The 12136-nt window shown below is 42.7% G+C and overlaps 1 protein-coding gene across 1 annotated transcript; it reads right to left on the minus strand.

Moving 5' to 3' along the window:
• Positions 1–6533: 6533 nt before the first annotated feature.
• SIX3 (SIX homeobox 3) lies at positions 6534–11386 on the minus strand. The gene is made up of 2 exons (XM_006125471.5): positions 10328–11386; positions 6534–7902 (listed from the first exon to the last, which is right to left on the minus strand). The coding sequence occupies exons 1-2, from the start codon at positions 11089–11091 to the stop codon at positions 7710–7712; spliced, it is 957 nt and encodes a 318-aa protein (XP_006125533.1). The 5' UTR covers positions 11092–11386; the 3' UTR covers positions 6534–7709.
• Between the last annotated feature and the right edge of the window lie 750 nt (positions 11387–12136).

Here is a 12136-nt window from a genome sequence, read left to right on the forward strand (position 1 = left end):
GCAAAGCACAATCCCATCCCTCTAGACTGCTTAGCCAAAACAGAGCGTAAACTCTGTAATTAGTAACGTGTTCCATCATTAAAGAGCCCTGCTGAGAATTTCTATTTAATAATGGTCTTAAATTAGTTATGATGGTAAATACTCATCTGAAAATTCAACATCTAAAACCATCTACAATCTGGAAGTGCTCCAGTATTGCTGTAATCTCCTGTAACACAGAAATGACTATCACATGCAACCATCACATTAGAAATTATCCGTACTCTTTGGTTCAGGAATATACAGTATGGATGTGTTAATTAGGTTAACTCATAAATTGTCTGCTTTACAAATATTTAGTACTAAACAAGAAGGGGGTTTTAAATAGGATACCACCAAGAGGGCGAGAAAACCAGCTAGTGAGATTTCATTCTTGCAACTGGAAAACCTTTTGTTTTCAGATAAGGTGGCACGACACTATCTTGAGGCCTAACAGTTCCCCAACACAATACATACACCCACAACGCACATGCACACTGCACCAGCTACTCCCAGTGTACCTGTACAGAATAAAGGCAATGGGGATTTTACGTAGCAACACGCTTGATTTTTAAGCATTTTGTATTTATTTTTACGTTCGGAGTCAGAGAGAACTAGTTTTAACACTGTTTAAAAAAAACCAACAACAACAAAATTCATTCCTTTTTTGTAACGTCCAGAAGCATTCTGCAGGCTTTGGCTCAGGAGATCTTCGAAGACGACAATTATATGTAATAAGTAGAGAAAGAAGACGTGTGTGGAAAATAGCTCAGGAAAGTACTGCTGTTTCCTCATGTGAAAGTTATTCCTTCCATCCTCTTGAAAAAAAAGAAGCAAACAGATATTTCAAGCCATTCGTACACAATGTGAAATGAAAGTTTCAAATATTAAATGTGATTCCAGGTATACATAAATAATTCAGGTATAGTTCATCCCCATTGGGGATATAATCAAAAGCTATTTGAAATAACAATAGAAAATCAGTAACTGAGATAGTTGAGGAGGTCAAAGAAACGGGAAGAGGGAGACAGGATATTTCATTTTTTACCTAAACGTCTAAACGTGTATCCTCCCTTGCACTAACCTTTCATGTTTAATGAATGAATCTGCATTGCAGGGTTTTTTCCCCCTCCCTGTGCCGGCTAGTTTTAAATCTGCAAGCATCACAAAGAGGCCGTGATCCCATCTGCCTATGATTCCAAATTAAAGTTCAAACGGACGGCTTACACACTGCTGATCCTGTATCATAGCCTCTCGCGACCCTTCAATTACTATTTAATAGAATTACAGTTTTAAATCCCAATAGTCTTAAAGAATGTTTTATCAGTGACTGAAGAGAGAATATACAGACACCTTCAATGTTATTGAAAAATATTGCTGACCTATTTAGATATTAAAGGGACTGTTTAGTGTTCTACAAGTTATTACAAGAACTACTTTAATCTTCAGACGAGAACGAATATATATATAGATATATATATTCATTTAATAAGGACCATTAGATTCACACACACACAAGTATGTATTATACTGCCCACAAGGACCCACGTGTATACACATACACACACTGCGTGAGGTCAGAAATCAAACACATCCACAAAACTATTAAACTACTGTATCGTTGACAAATATTGCTAGATAGGTTATTCCAAGAGGAAACCAAATGTTCCTCCACTCTTTGAAAGACACGCTATAATGGTCCTTATTAAATGAACTTCTTCTCATCATGTTTCCTCGCCGGGATAAGGCAAATACTTGCAGTAGAGCTGAGCCTACCTCTAGCAGCGATCTCTGAAATTCAAGTCAATCGAAATCGGGATATGGTTATAGTAAATCTTGACTTCCAGTGTAGTTTCCTCCATTCTTCAGAACTGCTCAGCAAAAGACCTGCAATCCAGACTACTGCTGCCACTTCATCTCCATTACAGTAAAGCGATTCTAACCACATACTTCCAGATATTTACCCCTAACCTTTACTTGTTAGTTCATATTTCGCATTCTTCTTCTCCTGCCCAGCCCACGATGCTGGACTGTTTGAAGCCTCTTCTCTCAAAAACGTCTTAAAATAAAGCTAAACAAACACCCACGCACACACACACACTCCTATGGCTTCAAAATGCACCTTATTTAATCCCCAGTATGAGCCCATCGCCCTACCTCTATGTGTGTGTGTTTAACCTTTCCCGAATGTGATATTTATCCGTATCACTGATAATATTCCTAATGCCTTCCCACCACCACTACCACCACCTTCTCCCCTCCCCTCCCCCCGCCTATCTCCCGCAATTTTGCAACTGGGCATCGGGTTCATTCCCTTTTACCATTTGCAAACTTCTTTCTAATGGATCTTTCTAGGGGCCGAGGGGCTTCCCACTCCAGGCCGCGTGTCCTTTGACAAACAGGGCTCCGGAGCTGGGAAGCCCGGGTGTGTGCGCGCGCGCGCTCCCAGGCGCAGCGTTGGTCTGGCCTTTGCCTGCACTGCGCGTCCGGGCCAGTGCAATGCGGAGGGAGCTCAATGAGAGGCTGCATGAATACACACGAATAGAAAGTTGTGCTCAGCTAACCGGAGAAATCAGAGCAGTACCAGGGCACCAACGTTCACAATTCTTTTCACTTTGGGCCGGGGCTATAACCTCATCTGGGTATGCTAAAGATTAAGGGCAACGGGCAAGCAGATTCAGCTTCTTCTAAACGCCAGCTGTAACTGATCAGGGAGAGGGATCTATAGATTCTCAAAAACGTATGGTAGCCAGGAAAGGACCCCGGTCAACGGTGGGATCGCATGCACACAAAGGACACGGAGCAACGTTACAGGCCCCGGGCAGACATTAGGTAGCTAAAATAGGGAGGGTTTCTAGGTGGCTTGATTGGCTTTTCAGACAAAGACGAGACAGACAGACAGACAGACAGACACACACACACACACACACACACACACACACATTATAGTCGCGCACCAGTGAATTTGCACACTTTATTTCATGGTACTATAGGAAAGGTGGCGCTCACATCGAGGTCTCTATGTGAGTGGACACAGAAGCACACAAATAACGCGTGAATGTGACTGTCACAACATCTAAAATTGGTGTCACAACTAATCGGCAACATTGTGTCTACTTTAATGCTTTTAAAAAGATTGTGCACTGCAAGAGAGCCCGTGTGTATAATCTTTGCAAGCCGTGAGACAGAGGATTTCAATCTATGAATATATATTTACAAAGCTCACTTCCCTTCCCCTTTTGACTCATCAAAATCACAAGTGCTGGATAGCAGGAGCTCCGCGTGTCTCTCCTGGGGAAGAAACTGTCCCCCCTGTGCCACGAATTTAAAGTTTCTATAGCACCGGCGGGTTCTGGACCGGTGAGTTCTGTGCCATCTGTCTTCTATCCTATGGCTTTCGCTTAAATATTAATCAAATGCACTTCAGCTTCCGAGTAATTCCGTCTTAATCAGCAACGAAGCTTGTCATGGATAATAAACTAATACTGGAGAGGGCTTGTCGATAATGATCGGCCAGAGGAAGTGAAGAGGTAAGTCCTCCCCCAACCCCCACCTCCAGTTTGGAGTTTCCGATAGGGCCTATCTTACCAAGGCAGATGGATTTAGTGGGCGAGAAGGCTTAAATACAGATTGTCATAGATTTACACCTCAATCAACCATTCAGGTTTTTAATGCAAATCCTAAAACAACATCGTTTATCTTTTATGGGGCCAGGTTTAAAACGGAATATCATTAGCTGTCGCATTTTCATAATATAATACAAATAAACACAAATACATTGCATACTTCCTCACACACACATACACCCTGCCTGAGAGAAATACTGGGGACAACAAATGCTTTACAAATCTGTGTATTTGGGCCTGCAGCCCTATTATGCAAACTAGCTGGGTTTCGTGGATTCATTCCAAACTACCACGCAGCACCGTTTCTGACATTAAAAGATGGACATTAACTTTCTGGAATTAAAAAATGAATAAAAAAGGAAATAAATTGAAAATCACGCCCAGACGTTTTAGGGGGAAGGCTGGTGGATCAGGGAAGAAAAGATAGAGAATAGACGTTATGTCTGTTTTATAAACGGCCATGAAAATACACAAGGTAAAAAAGTCTCAGGTGGTATGCCAGGAAAACAAATGACAGAATAGACTGTTATTATGTTGAGCATGAAAATAAAGATTAAGACCCAGAGAAATTTGCCAAATTCAGGTACAATGTTACTGGGAGCTGATGCCTAAAAATGCAGTTCCTGGATTCTAAAGTGAAGAAACTTTCACATCGCTGTATCTTTCCAGGTATTTAATTCTGCTACAAATAGCAGAGTCACAGCGAGGCTCGTTAAAAATAAATACAAATAATGTACTTTTTAAAATTAATAAATAATGCCGTCAACTGCCCTTGCAATGATCTCAAGTAACACCTTGGTCCTGTGATTTTCTCTGCAAGGGCATCTGATCCTTGCTAATACATTGGAGTTGTCGAAGAAAACAGTTACATAAAAGACTCAATTCAAAAGCAGATGCATGAGAAGATACAAATAACTTTGGAGTATGTTGTCCCATATTAGTATTGTACCTGCTCTTTGAAACTGCAAGGGAAAGACGAAAGGCTAGTAATATATTTGATTTCCCCCGTGAAATATAATACGATTCTCTTTTTCACTTCTCTTCAAATCAGAGCTAGCTTTTGTCACGTTGTATTTTTAAATCTATGTTTCTAAATATTCAATCGACTTAGCTAAACTAATTTGTAGCATATTAGATTCACGTTATATGTCACATTATCAGAACACTATTATTGTCTGGTGTATGCATAATATTAAAGTGTATCTATATAATTATGCACATTTCAAATTATGCAAAGATTTAAATGCACTTTTTATTTTAATAAAAACTGAATGCACGTGTTAGTGTATATACTGAACCCACTTGAAAATTATATATATTATGTTTCTCTAGCTGGGGACTGTTCTTTCAGGGATTTGGATAGAGAGAGGGGACAGGTGGGTATTAAATATAGGTGCGTACATTCATTTTTTTAATTTTTATTTATTTATTTATTTTTACTATTTGGGGGCAATTCCTAAACGCATCTAAACAGATTCTAGCGCACTTTACTCTGTGAAAGAGCAGCAAAGTAAGCGCGTCATGATTGGAAGCCTTCCAGGTAACAAGACAGAAGAAAAAGACAGCTTAATAACTATGAGCATAAACGGTAATGAAAAATATTCTACGCACTCTTTTTGTTTTCTTTCACTGTAGCATTTCAAGTGATTATGCGGGTCTGTATCAGTTATTGTATCTTCCCTAACAACTGTTTGTGCTGAAAGGAAGCTGAGTAAATACACATAGGATTTCTGAGGACTATAAAAGATCTATAAATATATTTGCATTCAGCTTCTTTTCAAAATAATCAATCATTTTCTTGAGTTATATTAGGGTATGAGATTTTTTTTCTCCCCGAAGTGGCTTCCATTTGGAAACGCTTATAGTTTCCCTAAAAATTCAGGAGCTTTCCATACAATTAGCCCTGACCTTCAAATGGTGGGGGGAAAATGCAGCCAACACAAAGTGAAATCGGAAGTCAAAATTAGTTCTGAAATGGTCAAGAAATTCCAGGCACGTTTCTCTCTAATCCTAATAAGTTTCGAAATTGTATTTTCAAGTAAAAACAAGTTTAGAATTCACCTCTTGTTAATTCACGGTTGAATAATCTGCCTAGGGCTAAGCAAAACTTTAATGCAAAAGGTGATGCTGGAATACTGTTAGTCATGCAAATAAAGGCTTCTTTCAGCACATTACAATATACTTAGGATTCAAGGGGAGGAGCTGTAACCTGATTAGGGAGAGTAGTTTATAGTTTTTGTTTTCATTTAAAGCTACAAACAAATACTAAAACATCTTAAACGCTCTCTGGAGAAATCTGTTAATCCCAATAGATGGGCAAAGTGATCATTTAGACTCAAGTTTTTTTAATGAAAAAAAATATGTTTGAGCCAGTGATGTGAAAGCAGGGTTGAAAGGACATCACTGTGCCTTGGAAACACATTCGGAGCAATGGTTATATCAACTCAAGGGGGCAAAGTCTGCCTATATAAAAGTGTTTTTCCCCCCTACCTTCTCCCTTCCAGACATTGTTCATTTCACTAGGGCAGACTTTTAATGCAGTTATGTTATACTACTTTGAAATTAGTTTTAAATGTGCGACATACACACCACTTCACCTCAAAACACAGAGAAATTAAAACCCAAACCAACCAAACAACCAAACAAAAAAGCAAACCAGCCTAGATGCTATATAAACACAAGTAAATTCCAGATTCCACCGGCGTGCATTGCTAACCAGCCTGCCCGCTTCAGTACATAAAAACTCGAATAATTCATAGTGGCTCGTCTAACCAAACAAAGATTAAAAATAATTTCTCAGTTAAGATGTGGGAGGTAATATATAGATTTATATATATATATATATCTCTAATTTGCAATAGACAAAAACACCAACATCGCTGAATAGATAAGAAAATGGAATACTGTATTTGATTTAGAAAGTTTGTACATATAGATAAACACGCAGTTAAGGAAACAACAGTATAAGCGTCCTACGTGGAGTTTAAGAAGAGACCCCAAAGCTGCTATGAAATACTCAAAATAGCTTTTGCATAAGATAACTACAGTTGCACCCTAAGCTGTTTTCTATCGCTGAGGTCCCTTTTTAAAACCTAGCACGTCAGATCTTGACAGCTAAGTTTGTGCAAGGAACACCAAGTCAAGGAAAATAAAAGGGAGAGAGAAAGAGAAGGGGGCGGAGGGAAGAAAGAAAAGAGCAAATATCATATACAGGCATTTCTACACATATATTACAAACTGGGGAAATGACCGCATCATTAAGATATACATAATTCATATAAAATTTTGAAATAAAAATAAAAATCTGTTACAGTCATAACTATTCTTTTTCCACATTTATAACCAGTACCCACACAGGCAGTGACAGAAGTATAGAAAAAAAAGGTGCTTACGAATAAAATGATTGTCTGCTGAACAAAAAAACAGAAGATTGCATCTTGGCTGGACCATCACTTGGACTTAAAAAACAGAGAGAAGAAGAAAGAGAGTGAGGGAGAGAGAAAGAGAGAGAAAGAGAACCAACAAAAAGGCGATAAACATTTGTTATTTCCCTCTTCAAGGAGTTCCTTTTTATTTTTTTATTTTTATCGTTTTTATACAAATTCGATCGGAGTTTTTGTTTTGTGTTTGTTTTTTGGATTTTTGTTTCTTTACTATAGAGAATATTTTTCCCAGATACAAATTTAATCATCAGCATCATCATTATCATGCAAGTGGGTGAAATGCGTCCATGGAAAAGCGCAAAGGAGAAATCGTGCTTGTCCTAAAAAGAATACAATTGTCACTTTTTTCATATAATTATTATTATTGTTCCCCCCGCTGCAGCATCAGTATTAGTGACTGTCTGTTGAAGTTGTAGCTCCATCTCTTGGCGGTGGCGGTGGCTATTGATGGTGGCGGTGGAGTCTCTTTTTGTTTGTTTGCTATTGTTTATTTTTACTGTTGCTTTGCGTCTCTCTTGCTGGGTGGGTGGGTGTCTGTGTGTCCGATTCTGGGGCCGTCGGGCTGTTTGGTCTGGGCCGGGGAGAGGGGGCTCGGTTGGCTGGCTTGCATGGTTTGCCGGTATCATACATCACATTCCGAGTCGCTGGAGGTTACAGAGAGGATGGAGGTCCCCGTCTCGGCCCTTTCTGTCAAACTGGAGACGCTGGTGGTCGGACTGGCCGCCGTGGACGGAGACTCGGCCGAGTTGTGTGTAGGGCAGCCGGGCTCCGCCAGCGACCGCATGCCGCTCTGTCCTATCGCCTGGTGCTGGAGCCTGCATCGCATGGGGAGACAAAACAACGACACAGTCCTTCTGAGAGAGGGAGAGCGAGCCCCAGGCGGCAGAAGCTCCCGGCTCGCCCTTCCCCCAGCCCTCGCAAACACACCTCCACAAACAGACACTCGCCAAACAAACAGCCTCCCTCTGCACCGGCTGCGGGCCACAGCCTCCCGCTTCCCGGCCGGGCTCAGAGTCCCACGCCTGAGCCCCTGCTCAACGCATCCGCCCGGCTTTTTAGTGGCGGCCTGCGATCTAGCGAGCATCGTGCACGGCGTACACACATCCATATGCATGCCTGTGTGTACAGGCCATCAAGGTTCAGTGAGTGAACCCCCCTCCCTCATGTTTTGGTAAAGCTGTCGGCCGTGAACTGCATTGCCTCGGCTTCCTGTCACTGCAGTGCAGACAGCCCCTTGCAAGTGTTTCAAAACAGATCTGAGAAAGCCCACTTCAGATATGATCGGGTGAAGCTCAGATATAAAGAGAGAAATCACAACTTTCAAAGGCAGGGTGGAGAGGGGGAACTAATTTATTGCTCCTGAGAATTTTTTTTTTAAATCCCCCTGCTCCTCCCCTTCCCCCGTCCATTTTTCCACCACGGACGCCAGTGTATTGTGGGCCTTAACTAAGACAATATGTATGAGTTTATCAAACACACAGTAGATAAGCAAAGCTACAGAGTACCCTGTGGTAGAAAAGTATTGCAGGTGAAACTGATTTCTCCTGTCTGATATTATATATAAAACATGTCTTTGAATAGTGCTTCGGAGAAGGGGTGGAGGAAGCAACATCCCCCAAATATGTAGCAAAAATCCATAATGCATATTCTATCCCTCTAAAAGGGAGACCCTTTTACGTCTGACTCCGTTTTGAATCAAAGCAACCAAAACAAAAGACTCCAAACTGCTGCCCATCGCAGTGTCAACACGCAGCAAAGCATTTGATTTTCAAATAGACGAAATAACCAAAAGAGAATAAAAAATACTCCATTGAGTCACCCCACTCTGAACACTCTCCTGCGCTTGTTTATTCGCTTCTAAATGTAGAGAAAAATCTAATTCAAGGATAAAGGAAAGGAGCTAAAAGTCTTGTATTGCTCGGTCACTCACAACGCATAACAAGCACATCCAGTGTTTATCAAAACGTCCTCGTGAGTCTACTGAATCCCACCAAAGCATTTTTTTTTTCATTTCAATGCCCGCAGAGAGCAGAGAAATGTAAATCTTTTTCAAAGGGCCAGTCATTTTAAAATTCTTTAATTTCGGTGTGTGTGGTTAGCTTCTTTTATTGCAATTCCCGGTGTATTTTTTCCCATCTGTTAAAAGCGTTCAGTCAACAACAGCATTCGTATGCAACTTCTGTTTATTTACCGTGCTAAGCTGCTCTGCCTTCCATTGGATGGAAATCAAATAGTAAAGCAGCGGCAGTTTGTATTTTTTCAGGCCCCCGAATCACCAGTGCCAATAGTATAATTAAAAGGAATTTGGAGAGACAATAAAAAAGAGCCGTAAGTTTTATTTGCACACTTGCAGCGATAACTAAACGTATGTTTTAAAATCAGGCCGTCTAGCTTGTTTAGGGGTCTATTTTAAATTTTAAAATAACTTATAACAACCACGTAGGACAACACAGGAAATATTGAATTAGAGATTTGCTTTCAGTGTGACATTATAAACTCAAACAAATACACCGCACACACACTGCATTATATGCACACACATAGGTGATCGTGCTGTTTGCATCTATAAATACAAATGTGATAGAAAATGCTTTTCAGTGTCTCGGCGCTTTCCCCAATTTTCCCTCTAAGGCAAATTCGTTTTTTATAATGAATAAGAACAACAGGAGAACAGATGCCTAATTTGCAGAAGCACACTTTGAATTATGTTTGTGTAAACAGGTTAGTGTGTGGGTGGGGAGAGGAGTCCACTGAAATGTGCCAAACGCAAGTGGCATTTAAAAAATATACCCCACACGCAGGATTGTGTGGCTTCCCGTCACTTTTACCCCAGTCTCCAGGAAAGGAGAGAATATTCACTGCGTTTGGGGACGGCCGTTTGTAAACCGAATTACACAGAGAGAGAATTAGAAAGAAGGAAAGCCTCTGAGAAAGGGATAGCCTCGTGGGTGCTCCTTGCACGAGTGTTTGTGCGGCTAAACTTTGTTCTGGCAAGCAGCGAAGGCTTCATCCTGCCGTGCTTCACAACAACGCCTTTGCTGGCTGCATCTTTGCAGCTGGAGCACAGAGATTGGTGTGCAGGGTTCGGTTGATTCTTTAATAATTATTATTAAATACAAACAAACAAACTCCCCCACCGCCGAGGGCCAAATAGAAACTCCGAGAGCGCTAACACTCCTAGATCCAGCCCAGCCCTGCCTCTCGCTCTCCTCCCAGACTGGGGGTGCCGTGTGCACTGACCTGTTTTTAGCTGCGGCTGCTCTGTCTCTTTGCCTTCGGTTTTTGAACCAGTTGCCTACTTGCGTGGGGGTGAGGCCGGTGGCCTGCGCCAGTTCCCTTTTCTTGCTGGGGTTGGGGTAGGGGTCTTGCAGGTACCACTCCCTGAGGAGGCTGCGAGTCCGCTCCTTGAAGCAGTGCGTCTTCTGCTCTCCATCCCAGATGGTCCTGGGCAGCGGGAACTTCTTTCTCACCCTGTATTTATCAACCGGCCCCAGCGGGCGACCCCGCAGCTTCTCGGCCTCCTGGTAATGCGCTTCGAGCCACATGGCCTGCAATTTGCCATGGGACTCCTTGGTGAATTTGTGGTTCTCCAGAATGTGGTAGAGGTCTCGGAAGTTGCCGGTGTGGAAGGCCACCACCGCCCGCGCTCTGAGGATTGACTCGTGTTTGTTGATGGCTTCGCATGCCCCCGGTGCCACGGGCAGCGACCAGAGGAATCTCCCCAGCCTCTCTATGTCTCCAGTCTCCTCCAGCGTCTCGCAGACACTGGCCACTTGTTCCGGGGAGAAGTTGAGTGTGGGCAGCTGAAACATTGACAACTCTTCTTGGGGTCCCCTGGAGCTGCCTCCTCCACCGCCGCCAGCACCGGGGCTGCAGCCTGTGCTGCTGCTGCTGCTGCTGCTGCTGCTACTGGCGAGAAGTAAGGAGCGGTGATGCGGGTCGGCGGTGAAGTTTGGCAAGAAGAAATGGGTGGGATAAAGCTCTAAAGGGGACCTGAAAACCATGGGATGACCTGAGAGAGGGGGAAATAAATCAAGGAGAAAAGAAAGAAAGGCAGGCAGAAGGGAGAAAAGGGCACACACACCCCGCACGCATCCACACACGCACACACACACACAGCCACATAGAGACACACAGCCACACACACACACACACGCACGCACACACACACACACACACACACACACCCCAACCTAGCACCGCCACCGAGTCAAGATTCAATGATTCAACAGCAATCGCCCTAATGACAACAGCCTCATAATATCTCCCCTAAATCCACAGTGAGTGCAGCATTGAAACATTTTGTTTCGCTTTTCTATTGGTCTTCTGAGTGTCGTTGTGGCGTTGCCATAGCATCCCCTGCCAATCACTGTCAGCCCTGCCAATCATTAGGGAGAACGTAAGAAAGGTTTTTACCACTTCGCACAAATGCACGGGGGGGAGGGAGGCAGGATGGTTAGTGGCAAAGGATTTTTTTTTGTATCTTTGCAACTCTTAATCTCAGCACTTCCCCTTCTCTCTGTTTCTCCCCCTCCACACCCCTCCTAAATAAGGGATCAAATAATGCGAAAAGCAGTGTGCACATATTTGTTGAATGGGATGAGCAATTAGAGGGTGGAATATTATTGTGATCTTAACGAGCCTCGTTAAAGCTAAAGGAGATATGGGGGGAAAGTAAATGGGCCAGGCTGGGATACACGTTCGGATAAAGGGCTCCTAACTGAGACAATTTACACATGATTTGCACGTAGTTTCACTTCATTCTGCCTATCTGAACACTAATAGTGCCGGGGAAGAAAAGAAAGATGAGATCATTAGACCCATCCTCATGCCGGTGACCCTCCCAGAAGCAGCACACACAGTACTTTCTGGGTTCAGCTCCGGTTCCCTCCAGAATGTATCCCCCGCCCTTCACTTAACAGAGAACCTGCTAAAATTCAAGTTTAACGGGATCTTCCGAGTCCCCTGCAGGGAAGCGGCGCTGCCGGGATCATCTCTGCTCTGAACCGGCCCTCTTTGCGGGCTGTAATTTACAGCAAAGCACTCCGA

The sequence above is a fragment of the Pelodiscus sinensis genome, chromosome 3 (assembly GCF_052426305.1).
Source record: "Pelodiscus sinensis isolate ZL-2025 chromosome 3, ASM5242630v1, whole genome shotgun sequence".
Taxonomy (NCBI): Eukaryota; Metazoa; Chordata; order Testudines; family Trionychidae; genus Pelodiscus; species Pelodiscus sinensis.